We start from the raw sequence: 24,430 nt of genomic DNA, 5'->3' as shown, positions 1-24,430 counted from the left end.
GCCTCACAATCATCACACATAACATACCACTCCAGATCTTTTCCAAACATTACTTTTCTGGCCCTCCCTCCACTTTATTTTCAACTRTCCTTTTGCAGCTTGTCTTATTGAATTAAACTTCGACAGTGTCCTTATTGCCTCTGTGGACTGACGTTAATGATTTTGGGAACGTGCAGAAAAAGTTATTGACTATTGGCTGTGTAGGCTATTTGGCGTGCYTGCAGTTAAGCCCTAAAGTGTAGGCTTAAGCAGTAATACCAGATAGCCTAAAATAATGAAAGGAAAGCCTCATAAATTGCACAAAAATTATACATTTATGGATTTTTTAAGGTATTGTTTCTCAGAATTCAACCCATCCAACACCAACCCGCTTTCAGCCACCCAATATTTAATGACCTTAAACCCATCCMCCCCACTGACATAACTGCGGGGACTCTCTAACCCGGGCAGCTGATGAAACTGAGGAGTATTTCTGTCTGTAATAAAGCCCTTTTGTGGGGAAAACATATTCTGATTGGCTGGGCCTGGCTCCCCAGTGGGTGATAGGCTGCGTCCCTGCCCAGTCATTTGAAATCCATAGATTAGCGACTAATGAATTTATTTGAATTGACTGATTTCCTTCTATTAACTGTAAATAAGTTAAATCTTTGAAATTGTTGCTTGTTGCGTTTATGTATTTTTTAATGTGTGTGTATATATATATTAATTGTTTCCCCCTGATTTTTCAGGGGGTGCTTCAGCAACCCCTACTTCCCGCTGTGGCAGATGCAGGGTTTGTTTTGGTTTTACAAAGCTGTTGTGTCCATCATAACATTCACTAATCAATTAATTGCAGTCATGCTATCAATTATCAGTTCTAAACATGCATTTTTCTTCTCTATGCTCATTATCTATTTTTCTGCACACATTTGATAGGCAGTTGGTGGTCGGAGCACATTTCTGTCTCTGGAGCAGCTGAGCCGAAGGTATTAAGCATTAGCAGGTCAAAACGAAAGACTAAAATGAACGAGCAACTCAGAAAAAACAAATCATGACTGTTGAGTCAGTAAAAGAGTCATTCAAAAAGAACGAATCATTGGCGAAGTGCACATCACTATCAGTTATCAGACAGATAATGGAAATAACCCAGCAGACGATCTCCCACACAAACAAGGTAATTATCACATGCTTTATCTGTGTCTTTGTGTGTAGCCTTATCAGTAAATCTCARTGTTGTTGGACTTGTGCATCAGATGAGGTTCAACTCATGGCAGATAGGCAGGGAACTTTCTCTTTCTTTCCCGCTGTCGCTCTAGCGCTCTTCCACTTCAACCAACCAGAAGCTGCCGGGTCATTTCTCGTTTGCGGTGCCTTTATAAATAAAATAAAAAATCTCTTTCCACCTTTTTAGTTTGTTGTAATTCTCCATTTAAGAAAACAACCCCTTCCTACAACGACACCACTATGGCTAATTTATACTAAAAAATAATAATCTTCCCCCAAAAAGGAATGACTCAACTCTGTCTCTTATACACATCTAGATGTGTATAAGAGACAGCTTTATAAATAAAATAAAAAATCTCTTTCCACCTTTTTAGTTTGTTGTAATTCTCCATTTAAGAAAACAACCCCTTCCTACAACGACACCACTATGGCTAATTTATACTAAAAAATAATAATCTTCCCCCAAAAAGGAATGACTCAACTGGCAATCAGCTGGCTTAAAACGCTACAGGTTGAGAGCCAGGTTAAAGCAACGCTCCCTGGAGTCTGCTGGCGATGTAAGTTGGCCCTGAGGAAGGTGGAGTACATGATGCCCAAACGCAGACAATTAAGGTGACAAACAGCATGACATCTGATATAACTCTGCTTTACATGGATCCTACATGATGCAGGGCTTGTAACCAATCTGTGTTAGCCCTCAAGGCTGTTGAAATGTGTGGTAAAATGGCGCCGGAAGAAATGGCAGCAGTTTTACGGGCGCCTAACCAATTGTGCTATTATGTTTTTTTTCACGTTATTTGTAACTTATTTTGTACATAATGCTTTTGCCACAGTATCTTATGGCAAAAAAGAGCTTCTGGATATCAGGACAGCGATCACTCACCTCGGATTACACTAAGATATTTTTTTCAACAAGCAGGATGCACGGGATATACTGCTAACACCCGACAAGGCCAACATCCCCGTTATTGGCAAGAGAAAGAGACGCAGGTAAGAGGACACAGAGTTTGAAAAAATTCAAGCAGGGATCACCAGTGACTCGGTCTATAAAAAACTGGTCAGATGAAGCAGATGCTAAACTACAGGACTGTTTTGCTATCACAGACTGGAACATGTTCCGGCATTCTTCCGATTGCATTGACGAGTACACCACATCAGTCACTGGCTTTAACAATAAGTGCATTGAGGACGTCGRCCCCACAGTGACTGTACGTACAGTACATACCCCAACCAGAAGCCATGGATTACAGGCAACATTCGCATTGAGCTAAAGGGTAGAGCTTCCGCTTTCAAGGTGCGGGACTCTAACCCGGAAGCTTATAAGAAATCCTACTATGGCCTCCGACAAACCATCAAACAGGCTAAGCGTCAATGCAGGACTAAGATTGAATCGTACTACACCAGCTCCGACGCTCGTCTTATGTGGCAGGGCTTGCAAACTATTACAGACTACAAAGGGAATCACAGCCGCGAGCTGCCCAGTGACAKGAGTCTACCAGACGAGCTAWATCACTTCTATGCTCGCTTCGAGGCAAGCAACACTGAGGAATGCATGAGAGCATCAGCTGTTCCGGACGACTGTGTGATCACGCTCTCCATAGCCGATGTGAGTAAGACCTTTAAACAGGTCAACATTCACAAGGCCGAAGGGCCAGATGGATTACCAGGACGTGTGCTCCGGGCATGTGCTGACCAACTGGCAGGTGTCTTCACAGACATTTTCAACATGTTCCTGACTGAGTCTGTAATACCAACATGTTTCAAGCAGACCACCATAGTCCCTGCATCCAAGAACAGTAAGGCAACCTGCCTAAATGACTACAGACCCGTAGTACTCACGTCCGTAGCCATGAAGTGCTTTGAAAGGCTGGTAATGGCTCACATAAACACCATTATCCCAGAAACCCTAGACCCACTCCAATTTGCATACCGCCCAAACAGATCCACAGATGATGCAATCTCTATTGCACTCCACACTGCCCTTTCCCACCTGGACAAAATGAACACCTACGTGAGAATGCCATTCATTGACTACAGCTCAGCGTTCAACACCATAGTGCCCTCAAAGCTCATCACTAAGCTAAGGATCCTGGGAGTAAACACCTCCCTCTGCAACTGGATCCTGAACTTCCTGAGGGGCCGCCCCCAGGTGGTGAAGGTAGGTAGCAACATATCTGCCACGCTGATCCTCAACACAGGGGCCCCTCAGGGGTGCGTGCTCAGTCCCCTCCTGTACTCCCTGTTCACCCATGACTGCGTGGCCAGGCACGACTCCAACACCATCATTACGTTTGCAGACGACACAACACTGGTAGGCCTGATCACCGAGAACGATGAGACAGCCTACAGGGAGGAGGTGAGAGACCTGGCCGGGTGGTGACAGAATAACAACCTATCCCTTAACGTAACCAAGACTAAGGAGATGATTGTGGACTACAGGAAAAGGAGGACCGAGCATGCCCCTATTCTCATCGATGGGGCTGTAGTGGAGCAGGTTGAGAGCTTCAAGTTCTTTGGTGTCCACATCACCAACAAACTAGAATGGTCCAAACACACCAAGACAGTCGTGAAGAGGGCACAACAAAGCCTCAGGAAACTAAAAAGYTGTGGCATGTGTCCTCAGATCCTCAAAAGGCTCTACAGCTGCAACATTGAGAGCATCCTGACTGGTTGCATCACTGCCTGGTACGGCAACTGCTCGGCCMACAACCGCAAGGCGCTACAGAGGGTAGTGCGTAKGGCCCAGTACATCARTGGGGCTAAGCTGCCTGCCATCCAGGACCTCTACACCAGGSTGTGTCAGAGAAAGGCCCTAAAAATGGTCAAATACCCCAGCCACCCCAGTCATAGACTGTGCTRTCTACTACCGCGTAGCAAGCMGTACCGGAGCGCCAAGTCTAGGACSAAAAGGCTTCTCAACAGCTTTTACCCCCAAGTCATAAGACTCCTGAACAGGTAATCAAATGGCTACCCGGACTATTTGCATTGTGTCCCCCKAACCCCTCTTTTACACTGCTGCTACTCTCTGTTTATCATTAATGCATAGTCACTCAAAATATACATTCATGTACATACTACCTCAATTAGCCCCACTAACCGGTGCCTGTATATAGCCTGGCTACAGTTATAGCCTCGCTACTGTTATTTGTCACTGTCTTTTACTGTTGTTTTTTATTTCTTTCCTTATCTATTCTTCACCTAATACCTATTATTTAGTTAAATTGCACTGTTGGTTAGGGCCTGTAAGTAAGAATTTCACTGTAATTCACTGTAATGTTGAATTCGGCTCATGTGACAAATATACRTGATTTGATTTAAACAGGCCTGCAGGTTTAACGCTTGTTATAAGATTGTATGAGCCTTGATAAAATCTTATGGTTTACAATATTTAATGTGTTTCCACTCCACAGGGAAATATCAGACAACAGCTGGAGACCATTTGTYATCGAATTGACTTCCTCCAGTCTTTGTGAAAAAAAGTTTGTGCAATAAGTTTATCAGTTTGATGCTGCTGACWGAATAACTTTTCAACTACGGATAGTTTTTAGCTAAAATTAAGCTCTGCAAGTGAGTACTGTAAAAATACATTATTCTTCAACGTAATTTGTGAAATAGCTTTTCATCAGAGGCATGGTACTGTATTAGCAATGTCATGTTTCATTTAATTGATGACATGGAGTATCTCTAGAATTAATATTTCTATAAAAATGTTTCAGACGAAAGCCATTGCTGGATGTCATTTAAAGTAACCGTACAGTGAAAATCTCACTTGCAAAAGTTCYTATTCGATCAACTTCTACCCAAATATTGTTGTTGACTTATCCTATACTCGTATTTGTAGCAGAAACATAAATTGGAGAAAAAAACACTTAYAAAACRCCATGTCAAACTTATCTTAATAAACAGACCTTTTCAAAAATGCTTGCTATTTCCTCATAGAACTTGATGTCATCTCCCTGAAGAGGATGAGCTGGCCAATCAGCAGTATACRCACATTAATATTTGTAATGACCGGTATACGCCCASCCCATTCTCTTGTTGGTGTACACCCACACCATTCACAGAAAAGCTGCTTTTTAACAAACTTAATTAAACATTTGGGAAGGAAAACWTTTAYACTCATATTGTAATTCATTATAAGTCATATTTCATAGAAATCTGGAAACACTGGACAGATACTTTAAGCCACATAACAAGCAATCAAGATTCTTTACAGAAAACTGAGATTCCAAACAAAAAAGTTTGCCAACATGAGTTCCTAGACAAGTTAATTAAATGCTTTATCATAAAACAAATTCTACTATATGTTAATCAGTAAAAATTCGAATTAGATACATTTCTAGAGTTATGTTAGCGGTGTCAAAGAAGGAGTTGTACTCTCTATCAATTGACCTTTCTTTTTATCCTGGACAAAAAGTTCACACAAACAAACATAAACATTTTTCAACATATGGGACTAAAGTAGCAAAAGGTTTACATTAGTACATTATACAAAATGTACTGCAATTTAAGACAGACACATACACTATTATAAACTGGATCATTTGAGTCCTGGATGCTGATTGTCTGAAAGCCATGGTATATGAGACAATATACCACGGGTATGACGCAAAACGACTAACTTACTGTTCTAATTACGTTGGTAACCTGTTTATAATAGCATCAAGGCACCTTGAGGGTTTGTGGGATAGGGCCATTATACCATAACGTTGCATGGTGCATAAGAACAGCCCATAGCCATGGTAAATTGGCCAAATACCACACTCCCTCTGGACTTATTGCTTAATTATAATACATGTTCCCACAACATTATTTCAGAACATAATCATTCCAATAACTTCATCATCCATTTATATGCTTGTGTTGTGACTAGTTTGAAAAAGAAAGAGCAAGAGGCTGGCAGCATAGCATTGTCTTGACACCTGAACATCCATCTTCTCACTTTGGAATCTGGATACTGGCTGCTTGGTCAGTAGCTCAGGTCCAAAACTTCCTTTGGTCTAAAGATACACAAAAGACTACATCAGTGGAAGATCGGAAGACATAACCCCCAATATTTTCATATTAATGAATACATTTGACTCGATACTGTTTCAATTATTAAGCACAAGTGATCATGGCTATACCGTTAGTTCAATATTTTATTTAGCCTTTATTTAACTAGGCAAGTCAGTTAAGAACAAATTCTTATTTTACAATGACGGCCTACCCCGGGCGATGTTGGGCAAATTGTCCGCCGCCCTATTGGACTCCCAATCACAGCTGGTTGTGATACAGCCCGGGATCGAACCAGGTTGTCTGTAGTGATGCCTCTATTACTGAGATGCAGTGCCTTAGACTGCTGTGCCACTCAGGAGCCCGAAAGTTGTCTGAACAGTGACTAAATAGTATGTCGAACGGTTTCTTGTACTCACCTGCAGGCCTTAATGTTAACACAGATGGTTCTCACATCATCGCTTGTGCTAAGCTCCTCAATCAGCACCGGCAAGTGTTTTTTCACCAGGCCTTTACACATAGATTTTAGGAAGCCAACATTATCGCAAACAGACAATAGCTTCCGCTTTAGCTCCTCCTGTTGACAAGAAATCATCATCAACAACAGTTGACATTTTCAGAGAAATATCACAGTAAATAGTGCAATTTATTGAAGGGCCACTTATGAATTGTAATGCTATGGTAGCTACCTGGCGAGAGGAAGTGGAGATGGATTCCTTCACTTTGTTCAGTGCCCACTGACACACCCAGCAGGTTCCCAATAGCTTGTTCTCCTTTGGAAAGCACAAACAGACAAGAAAGGACACGGCAGAAAAAAGTATAATAATCTGTCGCGCTGCAGTTGAGCAAGGCCCTTAACTCTAATTGCTTCAGGGGTTCTCTACAATGGTGACCCTGACCGTGACCCCACTCCATGTGGGTGTCTCAGGGGGAGTTGGGATATGCAAAAAAATACATTTACATTACAAACTTGTGAAATAATACAAAATATAAGCCCTCCTCCAAAAAGTATTATTAATAATAAAATGATGGTGTGATGTATTCAGTGTTATGGTGTAAGTACATTTGAATATGTAATGTGAGAGTGAAAGTCAGGTTGGACAATAGTTTCTTCAGTCCATGTATGTTTTTAGTTACATGTATGTCTATGGTTAAGTTCTGTTACACAGTATCAGGTTGAGTATTCCAATAGGAAGTTGCAGAACTGTCTGCAACTTTCTGCTAGTTCATAACGTTTTGACCATAGCATACTATTACCATGCACTTTTCCGGGTGTGCTTCCTGGTCATCCTCTTGGAGATGCCCATGGATTTCCCAAACTGTGAAGAAAAAATTATACAGTCACTCACGTGATGGGTACTTAACTTGTATTGTACTGAAACCAAAGGTGAACTTGGAGTTGATTTAGGCCCCCTACCCACAGTTCCCCTTGCACCCTGACCCAATGTATATGCTGCATGTACAGTAGTTAGTACTTGAGTTAAATAAAATCTCACCTGAAGAAGCCAGCAGACTGAGGGCAAGGAGGACCAGAGATGTCTTCATGATTTGTGGTGGTAGAGATGTGAAGAGTAAAAGTTGTGTTGGGTTTTGGTAAAGTGACTTAGGAATCAGACAAGCCCCTTTATATATAGAGGCCCCTCTATCCACAGCACCCTGTATAACCCCACCTACAGTTCATTCTATTGATAGTACAACTCACATTAACCACAAGACACAACCCTTACAAGTCAACAGGATGTTACTGTTTAGACCTACAGTACATACCGATGAGGAGCAATCTTCATAATCACCTTTTTCCATCTCTCCACTGTCTGATCTTCATTTTTATTTCATTTTAATTCGTCAATTACAGATTATGCCATGCACTGTATGTCATGGAAAGAGCAGGTGTTCTCAATAATGTTTTGTACACTCAGTGTGTGTTTCCAACAGAATACTACACATTGACATATTGATCAAAACTTGTTCAGCTAGCTTAGAAGTGATACACTTAGGGATATATCTCCTAAGCTAAGATAAATAGTTAAGATAGTAATAACATGGACCATTCAGCTATTTTAATTTGTATTTTAACAATTATTTGATGAAGCATTACATTTTCCCTTACTGCTACAGAAACCCATTGTATAACACAAAAATGCATGGCAAAAGTAAGTATGTTTTGAAGTGTCTGAAATGCATCTGAGAGATATAGGAACACTCAGGATAACATCAGCGACAAAACACATGTTATATTAGTGTTCGTGTCCAGAGAACACGTTTACACTTCTCCAGAGTCCAATGGCAGCGAGCTTTACACCACTCCAGCCGAGGCTTGGCACTGCGCATGGTGATCTTAGGTTTGTGTGTGGCTGCTGGCCATGGAAACCTATTTCATGAAGCTCCCAATGAACAGTTATTGTGTTGACGTTGTTTCCAGAGGCAGTTTGGAACTCGGTAGTGAGTGTTGCAACCGAGGACAGACTATTTAGAACGTGGTAGCCACGGAACAAAAACAGCAGAGAAGTTTAGCATCGCGATTCAACGCTCTTAGTTGTTACGGAAATTTACCCACTATGCTGTTAACTTTGTGAATCTACGTCAATCGTTGAGTCTTCCTTTAAAATGCTGTTTTCCCGACATCGACTCTAGGGGCTTTAATTAAGAAATCACACCACATTCCTCGTTGCAAGCCATTCCAATGATACCGACAAATTACACACTGCTGAGGATGATTGTATTAATTAACACAAGGGGTTTTATTGAGAAATGAACAAGGTCAGAAAAGTTTAAATAATGCTTTCAGTAATATTTCAATTACATTACTTTAAAAAAAAATCTTCCTAGTCCTAAACCAGTTGGATAGGAATGCAATGTAAAGCTAAGATATGCCACTATATTCCTCAAATAAACAGTAAACCATGTGTATCCCTTATGTGGACAATGACGATCATTATTGAAATTGTTAATATGGTATGTTTGTTTTATGTCTCAGCTAATCAAATTTCCCTACTTGGATTACAAAGTACAGTGTATTATAATCTAAGTGAAAGTAAAGATCAGTCCCTCCAGGATTCCACGATTCAACATATTATGCAAGGGCTTGTAATGTGACCAATCACCACACTATTTTCTCTAGCTACAGATTGTAACACCAGGTAATGTGTCTCAATCGATGAGAGAAGATTTGAAAAATACAAGACGGCAGTGTACACATTATTGGATTCATTTCTGAAGCAATTTTTTTTTATTTGGGTAGGGTCGGGCATAGCAAGTTAGGAGATCAGGCACTTTCTTTTGTTCTCTCACATCACAGACAATTGTATTAAATAACTGTTAAATCAGAGATAGAACTCAGCCACTGCTCACACCAAGTTGGGGGGTAACATCGTTTCACTTGCAAAACTCATGATGCTCCACCCCCAGAGTTGTGTCGGAGATGCAGCGGCTGTGGGAAGACACTAGGGGGATATGACAGAATGGAGAGGATTTAATAATTTCTCAGCTTGACCATTTCTTCAGTCAGTCAGCAAATGTTGTGAGTTGCATGGAAAAAAAGCACCACGGCAATAAGCTGTCCAAAATAATGATAATTATGTCACTTTAAAAGTTTTGGTTTTCCATTGAATACTTTACAAAACATATACAATACACGTACACATGAACAGTGCATTCGGAGAGTATTCAGACCCCTTGACTTTATCCACATTTTGTTTACGTTACAAGTCTTATTTCTAAAATTTATTAAATCTTATATTTTTCCTCGTCAATCTACGCACAATAACCCATAATGACGAATCGAAAGAGGTTTTGTTCAGACCCTTTGCAATGAGACTAGAAATTGAACTCCAGTGCATCCTGTTTCCATTGATCATCCTTGAGATGTCTCTACACCTGTAGTAAATTAAATTGATTTTGCATGATTTGGAAGAAACACACCTGTCTATATAAGGTCCCACAGTTGACAGTACACGTCAGAACAAAAACAAAGCCATGAGGTCGAAGGAATTGTCTGTAGACCTCCGAGACAGGATTGTGTCGAGGCACATATCTGGAAGTGTACCAAAAAATGTCTTGCAGCACTGAAGGTCCACAAGAATACAGTGGCCATCATTATTAAAATGGAAGAAGTTTGGAACCACCAAGACTCTTCCTAAAGCTGTCCGCCTGGCCAAACTGAGCAATCGGGGGAGAAGGACCTTAGTTTGAGAGGTGACCAAGAACCAGATGGTCACAGAGTTTCTCTGTGGAGATTGGAGAACCTTCCAGAAGGACAACCATCTCTGCAGCACTCCACCAATCAGGCCTTTATGGTAGAGTGGCCAGACGGAAGCCACTCCTCAGAAAAGCCACGCCAGCCCGCTTGGAGTTTGCCAAAAGGCACCTAAAGACTCTCAGACCATGAGAAACAAGATGCTCTGGTCTGATGAAGCCAAGATTGAATTCTTTGGCCTGAATGTCAAGCGTCACGTCTGGAGGAAACGTGGCACCATCCCTACGGTGAAGCGTTTGGTGGTGGCAGCATCATGCTGTGGGATGTTTTTCAGCGGCAGGGACTGGAATCGAGGGAAAGATGAACGGAGCAAAGTACAGAGAGATCCTTGATGAAAACCTGCTTCAGAGTGCTCAGGACCTCAGACAGTGGTGATGGTTCACCTTTCAACAGGACAGATCTTGAGTGGATCTGCAGACAAGACTGGGGAGAAACCCCCAAATAGGTTGTGCCAAGCTTGTTGCATCATACCCAAAGAATACGCAAGGCTGTAATCACTGCCAAAGGTGCTTCAACAAAGTACTGAGCAAAGAGTCCGAATATTTATGTAAATGTCATATTTCATGTGTTGTATAAATATGCAAAAATTTCCTAAAACCAGTTTTTTTCTTTGTCATTATGGGGTATTGTGTGTAGATTGAATTTATTTGCAAATTATGGTGGGAAATAAGTATTTGGTCACCTACAAACAAGCAAGATTTCTGGCTTTCACAGACCTGTAAATTCTTTCTTTAAGAGGCTCCTCTGTCCTCCACTCGTTAACCTGTTATTAATGGCCACCTGTTTGAACTTGTTATCAGTATAAAAGACACCTGTCCACAACCTCAAACAGCACACTCCAAACTCACTATGGCCAAGACCAAAGAGCTGTCAAAGGACACCAGAAAACAAAAATTGTAGACCTGCACCAGGCTGGGAGACTGAATCTGCAATAGGTAAGGCAGCTTGGTTTGAATAAATCAACTGTGGGAGAATTATTAGGAATGGAAGACATACAAGACCACTTGATAATCTCCCTCGATCTGGGCTCCACGCCAAGATCTCACCCCGTGGGTCAAAATGATCACAAGAACGGTGAGCAAAAATCCCAGAACCACAGGGGGGACCTAGTGAATGACCTGCAGAGAGCTGGGACCAAAGTAACAAAGCCTACCGTCAGTAACACACTACGCCCGCCAGGGACTCAAATCCTGCAGTGCCAGACGTGTCCCCCTGCTTAAGCCAGTACATGTCCAGGCCCGTCTGAAGTTTGCTAGAGAGCATTTAGATGATCCAGAAGAAGATTGGGAGAATATCATATGGTCAGATGAAACCAAAATGTAACTTTTTGGTAAAAACTCAACTCGTCGTGTTTGGAGGACAAAGAATGCTGAGTTGCATCCAAAGAACACCATACCTACTGTGAAGCATGGGGGTTGAAACATCATGCTTTGGGGCTGTTTTCTTGCAAAGGGACCAGGACGACTGATCCGTGTAAAGGAAGGAATGAATGGGGCCATGTATCGTGAGATGAAAACCTGCTTCCATCGCAAGGGCATTGAAGATGAAACGTGGCTGGGTCTTTCAGCATGACAATGATCCCAAACACACCGCCCCGGGCAACGAAGGAGTGGCTTCGTAAGAAGCATTTCAAGGTCCTGGAGTGGCCTAACCAGTCTCCAGATCTCAACCCCATAGAAAATCTTTGGAGGGAGTTGAAAGTCCGTGTTGCCCAGCAACAGCCCCAAAACATCACTGCTCTAGAGGAGATCTGCATGGAGGAATGGGCCAAAATACCAGCAACAGTGTGTGAAAACCTTGTGAAGACTTACAGAAAATGTTTGTCCTCTGTCATTGCCAACAAAAAGGTATATAACAAAGTATTGAGATACACTTTTTGTTATTGACCAAATACTTATTTTCCACCATAATTTGCAAATAAATTCATAAAAAATCCTACAATGTGATTTTCTGGATTTCTTTTTCTCATTTTGTCTGTCATTGTTGAAGTGTACCTTATGATGAAAATTACAGGCCTCTCTCATCTTTTTAAATGGGAGAACTTGCACAATTGGTGGCTGACTAAATACTTTTTTTGCCCACTGTATATATCTACATAGTGCATCATTATAATATAATATGAATGCTTGAGATCCCTCTGCAGCCTGTCAGCAGAAGATACACCTTGTGTATTCTACTTTAATAACTCTCAACAATAAGACCCGACTGAGTTCCAAAAGAAATACAGGTCTACTGGTAAAATAAAATGCTGTAAAGCCAACTGGGAAGGGTTGAGGTTTGGGGGAGACTCAAATAAAAGATACATAGGTTTATGTAGTGTAKTTTTTATATATCTGCTTCTGAGAYGATTCTAGCTAGACTAGAGCATAACCACATGCATGTCTTAGTCTGGTTTCCCTCAAACTAATAGTTAAGACACAGCAGCTGTGGGAAGACACTGTGACCACTAATATGTACTTGCTGCACTTTCTAGAAAGTATTTCAGTATGAATGCATACTACATCTTTCAAACTGTGAAAAGGTTTGTGCATGTTATCAAAAATGTCCCAACCATAAGTGTGGTTAGCAGCACTTTACACAAATGGGTGTTCTCACAAATGTTATCAAGGTGGCAGTAGCACCATTCACAAATTGCACTAACAGAGYCCATTTAGTAATTGCTTTTTATAAATTGGAAATTACAATAACAGGTGATGAAATMAGTTATTCTAAACATAATCACCTTGGCCCAACCTCTGAGTGATATAGCGATACACTGAGGTGACAACACTGATGTGTGACTAGGAACTTTCCCACAGRATCTTGAAGCCCACCCAACACCCTCCTTTGTGGWAATATTAAACAGTGAGAAGAAGGCCAGTCAGTGGTTTAACTAACAAGAAAGGAAACTACAGTGTGAAGCTGTGTGTCTTTAGAAACTCACACCAAGTTGGGTGTGAAAATTGTTTCACTTGCAAGACTCATTACGCTCCACCCCCAGAGTTGTGTTGGAGATACAGCGGCTGTAGGAAGAGACTAGGGGGAACTTTACAGAATGAAGCTATTTAATAAATTCTCAGCTTGACCATTTCTTCAGTCAGTCAGCAACTGTTGGGGGGTTGCATGGAAAAAAGCACCATGGCAAATAGAGTTAAAAAATGATGATTATGTTCACTTAATATTTTTAGTTTTCCATTGAATACTTACAAAACTTAGACAAAATACAAATACAGACTCAATTTACACGTACAGTACCAGGGTTTTTCTTAATTTTTTTACTATTTTCTACATTGTAGAATAATAGTGAAGACATCAAAACTATGAAATAACACATATGGAATCATGTAGTAACCAAAACAGTGTTAAACAAATGGTATATTTGAGGTTCTTCAAGGTAGCTACCCTTTGCCTTGATGACAGCTTTGCACTCTTGACATTCTTTCAACAAGCTTCATGAGGAATACTTTTCCAACAGTCTTGAAAGAGTTCCCACACACACCCTGTAATAATTATATCTACATAATGCATTCAAAATATTGGTGCCGAGATACCTCTGCAGCCTGTGTCACCAAAAGATGCCTCAAATATGAGGACCAAGGAGTGTAGATCATCTCAAGTGTACACATTGGAATCCAAGCGACACCAGTCTTTAAAGGTGTGAAAAGTCAAGGAGTCCTTCTCACAGTGAGGGGGCAGTAGTGAGCAGGCACTTGGCATCCCTGGAGAGGAAGCAGCTCCCAGGCCTTCTCTGGCCCCAGGTCTGCTGCAGTGCCTTGCAGTCCAGTTTGTTGAGCATCTGGGAGCACAGCCACAGGTCCTGGACCTGGTCTGACAAGTCGTCAAACTAGAGCTGTCCCAGGGTCCGGCTACCTGACAACCTGAATAAAGAGAGAGAGAGGTAACAAATTGGGACTAAGAAAGAGACAGAATCAGACTGAGAACCAATAGACTACTATAGGCCTCCTGTACCTTGGAGGTTGAGATAGGTCAAAGGTCGCTGGTTGGAGAGGATGCTGTGGAGTCCCGCTGAGGTCACCGCTGGGTTCCATGACAGGTCCACAGACACCATGGAGGGACAGAGAGGCAGACGCCTGGACAACAGAACACACAGAACATACAGATCTCAGTACTGGACAGTCAGGTCACATGAACCAGAGGTAATGTACAGGGCAGACACTTGGAAAAGACCCAGGCAGCTCAACTAGCTAAATACAAAGTCAACAGTGAAGAGGTGACTCCGGGACGCTGGCCTTCTAGGCAGAGTTGCAAAGAAAAAGCCAAATCTCAGACTGGCCAATGAAAATAAAAGATTAAGATGGGCAAAAGAACACAGCCACTGGACAGAGGAACTCTGCCTAGAAGGCCAACATCCCGGAGTCACCTCTTCACTGTTGACATTGAGACTGGTGTTTTGCGGGGACTATTTAATGAAGCTGCCAGTTGAGGACTTGTGAGGCGTCTGTTTCTCAAACTAGACACTAATGTACTTGTTCTCTTGCTCAGTTGTGCACTGGGGCCTCCCACTCTTCTTTCTATTCTGGTTAGCGCCAGTTTGCGCTGTTCTGGGAAGGGAGTAGTACACAGCGCTGTACGAGATCTTCAGTTTCTTGGCAATTTCACGCATGGAATAGCCTTCATTTCTCCGAACAAGAATAGACTGACGAGTTTCAGAAGAAATTTCTTTGTTTCTAGCCATTTTGAGCCTGTAATCGAACCCACAAATGCTGATGCTCCAGGTACTCAACTAGTCTAAAGAAGGCCAGTTTTATTGCTTCTTTAATCAGACAACAGTTTGCAAAAGGGTTTTCTAATAATCAATTAGCCTTTTAAATGATAAACTTGGATTAGCTAACACAACATGCCATTAGAACACAGGAGTGATGGTTGCTGATAATGGGCCTCTGTACAACTATGTAGATATTCCATAAAAAAAAACTAATTCAGCCCGTTTCCAGCTACAATAGTCATTTACAACGTCTACACTGTATTTCTGATCAATTTGATGTTATTTTAATGGACCAAAAATGTGCTTTTATTTAAAAAACAAGGACATTTCTAAGTGACCCCAAACTTTTGAACAGTAGTGTACATTGAGAGAAACCACACACAACTGGCGAGGGTGGAAACGCTGCTGTCCATCAGTCCATTTCCCGCCAGATTCAGGTGGGTCAGGGAGCAGTCATCCTGTGGAACACACAAAGAAACCAATGAGAACCATGTTCTCTGTGACTCCTTTTCCATTTTCAGCAAGGGACCAATCAAATCCGAGATCTCATGGTATGCCCTTAACCAGGCAGTTAGACATAGTACTATCACCCAATATGTCAGTGTTGAGTTCTCAGTTTAAACATTACTAGTTGACATGAATCTTACTTACAGAGGAGCCATCACTACTATCAGGTATGAAGGTAAGACCCAGATGCAGACAATGCCGAATTAACAATGGTTTAATAATCCAACAGGGGCAGGCAATAGACAGGTCAAGGCAGGCAGGGGTCAGTAAACCAGAGGAGGGGCAAAGGTACCGGACGGCAGGCAGGGTCAAGTGGAGTGGTCAGGCAGGCGGGCTCAGAGTCAGGACAGGCAAGGGTCAAAACCAGGAGGGCGAGAAAAAGAGAGACTGGGGAAAAGCAGGAGATGAGACAAAAAACATTGGTTGACTTGACAAACAAGACGAACTGGCAACAGACAAACAGAGAACACAGGTATAAAATACACAGGGGATAATGGGGAAGATGGAGACAATCACAAAGACAGGTGAAACAGATCAGGGTGTGACAACTACATTTGCTCCTCTATTAAATATCATCTTGCCATAGCTCCCCATTAAGTGAAATATACAATTAAGATACAACCATTGTATCCTAACTATCATATCAACACGTTTCTTAGCTTGAATACCAAAGGCAAAGTTGTGCAGCAGATAAGCGGATGACAAACTTCCTTTTCAAACTGTGAAATGTTTTCACAACTTGCAAGGTGCCTGCCTCAAACCCGTGGTTTAGGTTTACTGGTTAGCAGACCACAGATAACAAACACTTTACAGAGAAACAAAAGTTTCATTACCAGAAACCCAACCAATTGTTTCAACAAATTCTATTAAAAAGCTCCTCATAATTTACTGATCCATTTCTTAGATTTGCAGTCTTCATCGTGTAGCTTCCTGGACAAATTTCCTCTACTAAGTAAATACTTACTGTAGATCCTGTGATAGTTTATGCATTTCTTTAGACAAACAATGCTTAATTAATGTGAAAGTACACGATAGAATAACTTTATTTGAATTTGTGTGTGTGTGTTTGTGTGCGCATTTGTGTGTGTGTGTGTGTGTCTGTGTGTGTGTGTGTGTGTGTGTGTGTGTTTACCTGGGAAAGGAGGACTGACGTCAGATGTTCTAAAGCAGGGTGGTTCAGTGGGTCCACAGCGGATGGCAGACAGATCGAGTTGTGTGAAAGAGGCAGAGTCTTCAAGACCAGCTCAAAGCCCGTAGCGCACAGGGCATTATGGGACAGATTCACCAACTTCAGGTGCTCTGTACCTGAGGACGATGACATGATTCTGATTCTTAGGTCACATTTCAAGAACCACCTCATAAACAGATCTCAATGTATCCATGTGGAGTTGAAAATTGGTGTCCCCAAGGTTCCATTCAGGCTCCTGTGCTTTTCACCATTTATATAAATGATCTAATGCTAATCTAATGCTAATAATATTTGTATATCAGTTTAAAAAGGGTATTAATGAGCCTGTTTACCTGCCAGGGTACTGGCCAGTACGATGTGGTGTTGCTGTTTATCTGCGAAGGCGCTGGCCAGTATGAGGCTGTATGGCTACTGGTAGCAGGCTGTGAGGCTGCAGGCCGGCAGGGAGAGGCTATCCAGTAGGGGGCAGGCTGACAGCAGGCCGAACAGGGTCCATCACCCAACAGGTTCACACTCCAGTCCAACTCCTCCAGACACTACGAGGGCGTGGGCGGGGGAGAGTGGAGAGACAAGATTTTGTATAAAAGACGGCCTCAAATGTCAGAGTTAGACCATTTTTCAACTACAAACACCTAGCCTGGCCTGTCCTGCACACTCACAGCTGCCTGTCAGGCTACTAAAGCGGGGCGGTGCTGTTACCATCACTGAAGAGAGGGTACTGAATCATGGGACCCTACAAGGCCATATAGGGACATAGCACAGAGTCTTACAAGTCAGTATCATACAGTGCCTTCAGAAAGTATTCACACCCTTTGAATTTATCCACATTTTATTGTGTTAAAAAGAGTTTAAAATATTTAAGATGTATTACATTTAGATTTTTTGGTCACTGGCCTACACACAATACCCCATAATGTAAAAATGAAAATCTGAAATGTCAATAAGTATTTAATCCCTTTGCTATGGCCTGCTATTGCTATGGCCTAAATAAGTTAGTCCAGTAAAAATGTGCTTAACAAGTCACATAATAAGTTGCATGGACTAACTCTGTGTGAAATAATAGTGTTTAACATGATTTTTGAATGACAACCTCCTCTCTGTACCCCACACATACAATTATACTTAAGGTCCCTCAGTCGAGCAGGGAATTTCAACCACAAATTCAACCACAAAAAACAGGGACGTTTTCCAGTGCCTTGCAAAGAAGGGCACCTATTTGTAGATGGGTAAAACATTCAAATCAAATCAAATCAAATCAAATCAAATTTTATTAGTCACATACACATGGTTAGCAGATGTTAATGCGAGTGTAGCGAAATGCTTGTGCTTCTAGTTCCGACAATGCAGTAATAACCAACAAGTAATCTAACCTTAACAATTCCACAACTACTACCTTATCCACACACACAAGTGTAAGGGATAAAGAATATGTACATAAAGATATATGAATGAGTGGTGGTACAGAACGGCATGGCAAGATGCAGTAGATGGTATAGAGTACGGTATATACATATGAGATGAGTACTGTAGGGTATGTAAACATAAAGTGGCATAGTTTAAAGTGGCTAGTGGTACATGTATTACATAAAGATGGCAAGATGCAGTAGATGATATAGAGTACAGTATATACATATGAGATGGGTAATGTAGGGTATGTAAACATTATATTAAGTGGCATTGTTTAAAGTGCTAGTGGTACATTTTTACATAATTTCCATCAATTCCCATTTTTAAAGTGGCTGGAGTTGAGTCAGTATGTTGGCAGCGCCGCTAAATGTTAGTGGTGGCTGTTTAACAGTCTGATGGCCTTGAGATAGAAGCTGTTTTTCAGTCTCTCGGTCCCTGCTTTGATGCACCTGTACTGACCTCGCCTTCTGGATGATAGCGGGGTGAACAGGCAGTGGCTTGGGTGGTTGTTGTCCTTGATGATCTTTATGGCCTTCCTGTGACATCGGGTGGTGTAGGTGTCCTGGAGGGCAGGTAGTTTGCCCCCGGTGATGCGTTCTGCAGACCTCACTACCCTCTGGAGAGCCTTACGGTTGTGGGCGGAGCAGTTGCCGTACCAGGCGGTGATACAGCCCGACAGGATGCTCTCGATTGTGCATCTGTAGAAGTTTGTGAGTGCTTTTGGTGACAAGCGAATTTCTTCAGCCTCCTGAGGTTGAAGAGGCGCTGCTGCGCCTTCTTCACAACGCTGTCTGTGTGGGTGGACCAATTCAGTTTGTCCGTGATGTGTACACCGAGGAACTTAAAACTTTCCACCTTCTCCACTACTGACCCGTCGATGTGGATAGGGGGTGCTCCCTCTGCTGTTTCCTGAAGTCCACAATCATCTCCTTTGTTTTGTTGACGTTGAGTGTGAGGTTATTTTCCTGACACCACACTCCGAGGGCCCTCACCTCCTCCCTGTAGGCCGTCTCGTCGTTGTTGGTAATCAAGCCTACCACTGTAGTGTCATCCGCAAACTTGATGATTGAGTTGGAGGCGTGCATGGCCACGCAGTCGTGGGTGAACAGGGAGTACAGGAGAGGGCTCAGAACGCACCCTTGTGGGCCCCAGTGTTGAGGATCAGCGGGGTGGAGATGTTGTTACCTACCCTCACCACCTGGGGGCGGCCCGTCAGGAAGTCCAGGACCCAGTTGCACAGGGCGGGGTCGAGACCCAGGGTCTCGAGCTTGATGACGAGTTTGGAGGGTACTATGGTGTTAAATGCTGAGCTGTAATCGATGAACAGCATTCTCACATGGGTATTCCTCTTGTCCAGATGGGTTAGGGCAGTGTGCAGTGTGGTTGCGATTGCGTCGTCTGTGGACCTATTGGGTGTAAGCAAATTGGAGTGGGTCTAGGGTGTCCGGTAGGGTGGAGGTGATATGGTCCTTGACTAGTCTCTCAAAGCACTTCATGATGACGGAAGTGAGGCTACGGGGCGGTAGTCGTTTAGCTCAGTTACCTTAGCTTTCTTGGGAACAGGAACAATGGTGACCCTCTTGAAGCATGTGGGAACAGCAGACTGGGATAAGGATTGATTGAATATGTCCGTACACACCCAGCCAGCTGGTCTGCGCATGCTCTGAGGACGCGGCTGGGAATGCCGTCTGGGCCTGCAGCCTTGCGAGGGTTAACACGTTTAAATGTTTTACTCCCTCGGCTGCAGTGAAGGAGAGCCCGCAGGTTTTGGTAGGGGGCCGTGTCAGTGGCACTGTATTGTCCTCAAAGCGGGCAAAAAAGTTGTTTAGCCTGTCTGGGAGCAAGACATCCTGGTCCGCGACGGGGCTGGTTTTCTTTTTGTAATCCGTGATTGACTGTAGACCCTGCCACATACCTCTTGTGTCTGAGCTGTTGAATTGCGACTCGATTTTGTCTCTGTACTGGGACTTAGCCTGTTTGATTGCCTTGCGGAGAGAATAGCTACACTGTTTGTATTCGGTCATGCTTCCGGTCACCTTGCCCTGGTTAAAAGCAGTGGTTCGCGCTTTTCAGTTTCACGCGAATGCTGCCGTCAATCCACGGTTTCTGGTTTGGGAATGTTTTAATCGTTGCTGTGGGTACGACATCGTCAATGCACTTCCTAATGAACTCGCTCACCGAATCAGCATATTCGTCAATATTGTTGTTGGACGCAATGCGGAACATATTCCAATCCGCGTGATCGAAGCAGTCTTGAAGCGTGGATTCAGATTGGTCGGACCAGCGTTGAACAGACCTGAGCGGGGAGCTGTTGTTTGAGTTTCTGTTTGTAGGCTGGAATCAACAAAATGGAGTCGTGGTCAGCTTTTCCGAAAGGGGGGCGGGGGAGGGCCTTATATGCGTCGCGGAAATTAGTATAACAATGATCTAGGGTTTTTCCAGCCCTGGTAGCACAATCGATATGCTGATAGAATTTAGGGAGTTTTGTTTTTAGATTAGCCTTGTTAAAATCCCAGCTACGATGAATGCAGCCTCAGGGTGTGTGGTTTCCAGTTTACAAAGAGTCAGATAAAGTTCGTTCAGGGCCATCGATGTGTCTGCTTGGGGGGAATATATACGGCTGTGATTATGATTGAAGAGAATTCCCTTGGTAGATAATGCGGTCGACATTTGATTGTGAGGAGTTCTAGATCAGGTGAACAGAATGACTTGAGTTCCTGTGTGTTGTTATGATGATCACACCACGTCTCTGTTAATCATAAGGCATACCCCCCCGCCCCTCTTCTTACCGGAAAGATGTTTGTTTCTGTCGGCGCGATGCATGAAGAAACCAGCTGGCTGCACCGACTCCGTTAGCGTCTCTTGAGTTAGCCATGTTTCCGTGAAGCAGAGCACGTTGCAATCCCTGATGTCTCTTGGAATGCTACCCGTGCTCGGATTTCGTCAACCTTATTGTCAAGAGACTGGACATTGGCGAGTAGTATGCTAGGGAGTGGAGCGCGATGTGCCCGTCTCCGAAGCCTGACCACGAGACCGCCTCGTTTGCCCTTTTTCGGCGTCGCACAGGTCGCCGGCTGGGATCAGATCCATTGTATTGGGTGGAAGGCAAAACACTGGATCCGTTTCGGGAAAGTCAATTCCTCGGTAGGAACGATGATGAGTTGACGTTAATCGTATATTCAGTAGTTCCTCCCGACTGTATGTAATGAAACCTAAGATTACCTGGGGTACCGATGTAAGAAATAACACATAAAAGAACAAAATACTGCATATTTTCCAAGGAACGCGAAGCGAGGCGGCCATCTCTTTTCGGCGCCGGAAGTTGAACTTCAAAAAGCAGACATTGAATATCCTTTTGAGCATGGTGAAGTAATTAATGACACTTTGGATGGTGTATCAATACAACCAGTCACTACAAAGACACAGGTTGTCCTTCCTAACTCAGGAAGGAGACCGCTCAGGGACTTCATCATGAGGCCAATGGTGAACTTATAACAGTTGCAGAGTTTAATGACTATGATAGGAAAAAACTGAGGATGGATCAACAACATTGTAGTTACTCCACAATACTAATTGACAGAGTGAAAAGAAGGAATCATGCATCCTAAAGGCACTAAAGTAATACTGCAAAAAAGGTGGCAAAGCAATTACGTTTTTGTCCTGAATACAAATACAACACATTACTGGGCAATTCAAATACAACACATTACTGAGTACCACTCGCCATATTTTCAAGCACAGTGTTGGCTGCATTATTTTTGGGGGTATGCTTGTAACAGTTTTCAGGATAAAAAAAGAAATGGAATGGAGCTAGGCACAGGCAAAATCCTAGAGGAAAACCTGGTTCAGTCTGCTTTCCACCAGACACTGGGAGATAAATTCACCTTTCAGCAGGACAATAACCTAATACAAAAGGTCAAATTTACACTGGAGTTGCTTAACAAGAGACAGTACATGTTCTTGAGTGGCTGAGTTACAGTTTTGACTTAAATCTGCTTTCAAGATTATGTCTGCTTGAAAAGACTCACAGACATAATCGCCGCCAAAGGTGATGTATTGACTTAGGGTTGTGAATACTGAGAGATTCAATAAATTAGCAAAAATTTCTAAAAACATGTCCTCCCGTTGTCATTATGGGGCACTGTGTTTAGACGGATCAGATTTTTTATATCTTTAATCCATTTTGAATTAAGGCTGAAACAAAACAAAATGTGGAATAAGTCAAGGGGTATGAATACTTTCTGAAGGCACTGTATGTCTTTGGTTCTCATAGAGTTTGTCTTGGTGGGGTGCAGATGCTTCTGAAACAACATTCAGGGACGCAAAAACAGAAAGGCCTGACTTTCATAGCTTTGCTTTCCAGCTGAGAGTATTTCACCAACAAATAATACCAACTACTGGAAAAAATGACAATAAGTTTATACAAACTCACTAAGTAAATACACATTACCTATATTAAGTAACCTGGAAACAGTTTGAGGATTCCCTTCCAAGGCGTTCGCCGCCTTCTTAAGCCAGAAATAGTTCCTAAAAATAGATATGATGCATAACTCTGATCAATGTTTTGTTTAGACATCTCTGTGGCAGGAAATATAGCAGGGCGGGAGCACTAGTGGTCATTAGGTATGTATGTGTTCACATCCTCACCCCCTGCTAGGCTGAGACAGGCCTTCTTGTATTGTCAGGAAGAGGGGGGAGGTCCCACAAACACACCTCAGCCAGGACCTGCGGTGAACATCATCACCCCATTCATAATTACCATCACCAGTTTCACTTACGGTAGAAGTTGCCTCTAGGGGGCCTCCCGAGTGGCACAGTGGTCTAAGGCATCGCAGTGCTAGCTGTGCCACTAGAGATTCTGGGTTCGTGTAAAGGCTCTGTCGCAGCCGGCCGCGACCAGGAGACCCATGGGGCAGGCAACAATTGGCCCAGCGTCATCCGGGTTAGGGGAGGGTTTGGCCGGCAGGGATGTCCTTGTTCCATCGAGCACTAGCGACTCCTGTGGGCGGACCGGGCACAGTGCACGCTGACACGGTCGCCAGGTGTATGGTGTTTCACAGCGCCCTCTTTCTGCAGTGAAATGCGAGGCAGGAGGCCACAGGCCTGGTAGTAATGCTGGGCCGCCTGCTCACACACTAACACACACACCCTTATTATAGAAGCCAGAGTTGAATCTCAAGCAAGGCCAAAAGTGCCCCCAAGTGACTGACATACCACTTTAAACATTCACTCTCTTTCACACATACACGCAGGAAGACACAAATACACTAACCTATGTGGTACTGGGATCAGACACACGTTATCCTGAACCTTGACCCGCATTCTGATTGCAGAAATTGACATAGGCATTGGCGCAGCCACTATCTGGTGTGGGACCTCAAGTTGAGAGGCAGAGGAATGTATTTTAGAAACCATAGAAACAGAGCTACTAGAACAGAAACCCCCATTCAAGTCAATGATCTGTGATGGGTGAACCAGTCTAGTAATTATATTTCTATGTTAGAAACCAGTAACTCCCCAGTCGTTCACATACACTACATATTCAATGATGCAAAATACTGAAGGGCTCATGAAACCAAAAGTACAAATCCCGCCCACCTGGCACTCCAGGCTGACTAAAGCAAATGCTCAACGTATTTTAAAGATTCGAAATAGTTTTTGAACCCAGGTCGGCTCTCAGTCGATCTATCTGACCTGCTGAGTGCTGTGGTGGTGTGGAAGGTCGGGGGTCATTGCGTCGGCTACTGTGGGGCTCTATGACCTGCTGCCCTCTCTGTAAAGCTGGGTGATATGGACAAAAATATAATATCATGGTACTTTATTCAATTTTGACGGTATTTGATTTTTTTTAAATAATAAAAGTTCTAAATAGGATGGCAACAAATATATTATAAGTGGTTTTAATATGCTTTCTCCATTCTGGTTGCGTTATACTGTTTAACCAAACTTCAACCAAAAATAATAGGAGGACAGAACTTTGTATTGATAAGTCTCGGTCAGTTAGTTCATTAGTACATTAGTCACATGCCATTCAAGACCCAGGGACATTACATGGCAAACAAAACAGAAACTTAGAACCCCTAAAAGTCTAAGCTAAAATATGGAATTGTTTTAAGACGGTCATACCCTGGACCATTTGTCTATTTGATTTAGAATTTTTATTTGTTAA

At 42.8% G+C, this 24,430-nt stretch overlaps 1 protein-coding gene and 1 pseudogene across 1 annotated transcript; both read right to left on the bottom strand.

Annotated features, from left to right (window-relative positions):
* Positions 1-5,311: 5,311 nt before the first annotated feature.
* Positions 5,312-7,807, bottom strand: LOC111968907 (antimicrobial peptide NK-lysin). The gene is made up of 5 exons (XM_023994864.2): positions 7,695-7,807; positions 7,456-7,517; positions 6,888-6,971; positions 6,618-6,775; positions 5,312-6,203 (listed from the first exon to the last, which is right to left on the bottom strand). The coding sequence occupies exons 1-5, from the start codon at positions 7,741-7,743 to the stop codon at positions 6,173-6,175; spliced, it is 384 nt and encodes a 127-aa protein (XP_023850632.1). The 5' UTR covers positions 7,744-7,807; the 3' UTR covers positions 5,312-6,172.
* Positions 7,808-13,994: 6,187 nt separating this feature from the next.
* Positions 13,995-23,994, bottom strand: LOC111968385 (tonsoku-like protein; annotated as a pseudogene).
* Between the last annotated feature and the right edge of the window lie 436 nt (positions 23,995-24,430).

The sequence above is a fragment of the Salvelinus sp. IW2-2015 genome, linkage group LG9, assembly GCF_002910315.2.
Source record: "Salvelinus sp. IW2-2015 linkage group LG9, ASM291031v2, whole genome shotgun sequence".
In the NCBI taxonomy this organism is placed as follows: Eukaryota; Metazoa; Chordata; class Actinopteri; order Salmoniformes; family Salmonidae; genus Salvelinus; species Salvelinus sp. IW2-2015.
This window is presented reverse-complemented; position numbering and strand designations above follow the sequence as displayed.

Coding starts and splice junctions, on each gene's coding strand:
- LOC111968907 (XM_023994864.2), bottom strand. CDS start 7,743: ATGAAGACATCTCTGGTCCTCCTTGCCCTCAGTCTGCTGGCTTCTTCA. Junction 7,518..7,694: donor CAGTCTGCTGGCTTCTTCAG/GTGAGATTTTAT, acceptor TTTTCTTCACAG/TTTGGGAAATCCATGGGCAT. Junction 6,776..6,887: donor TCTCCACTTCCTCTCGCCAG/GTAGCTACCATA, acceptor TCTTGTCAACAG/GAGGAGCTAAAGCGGAAGCT.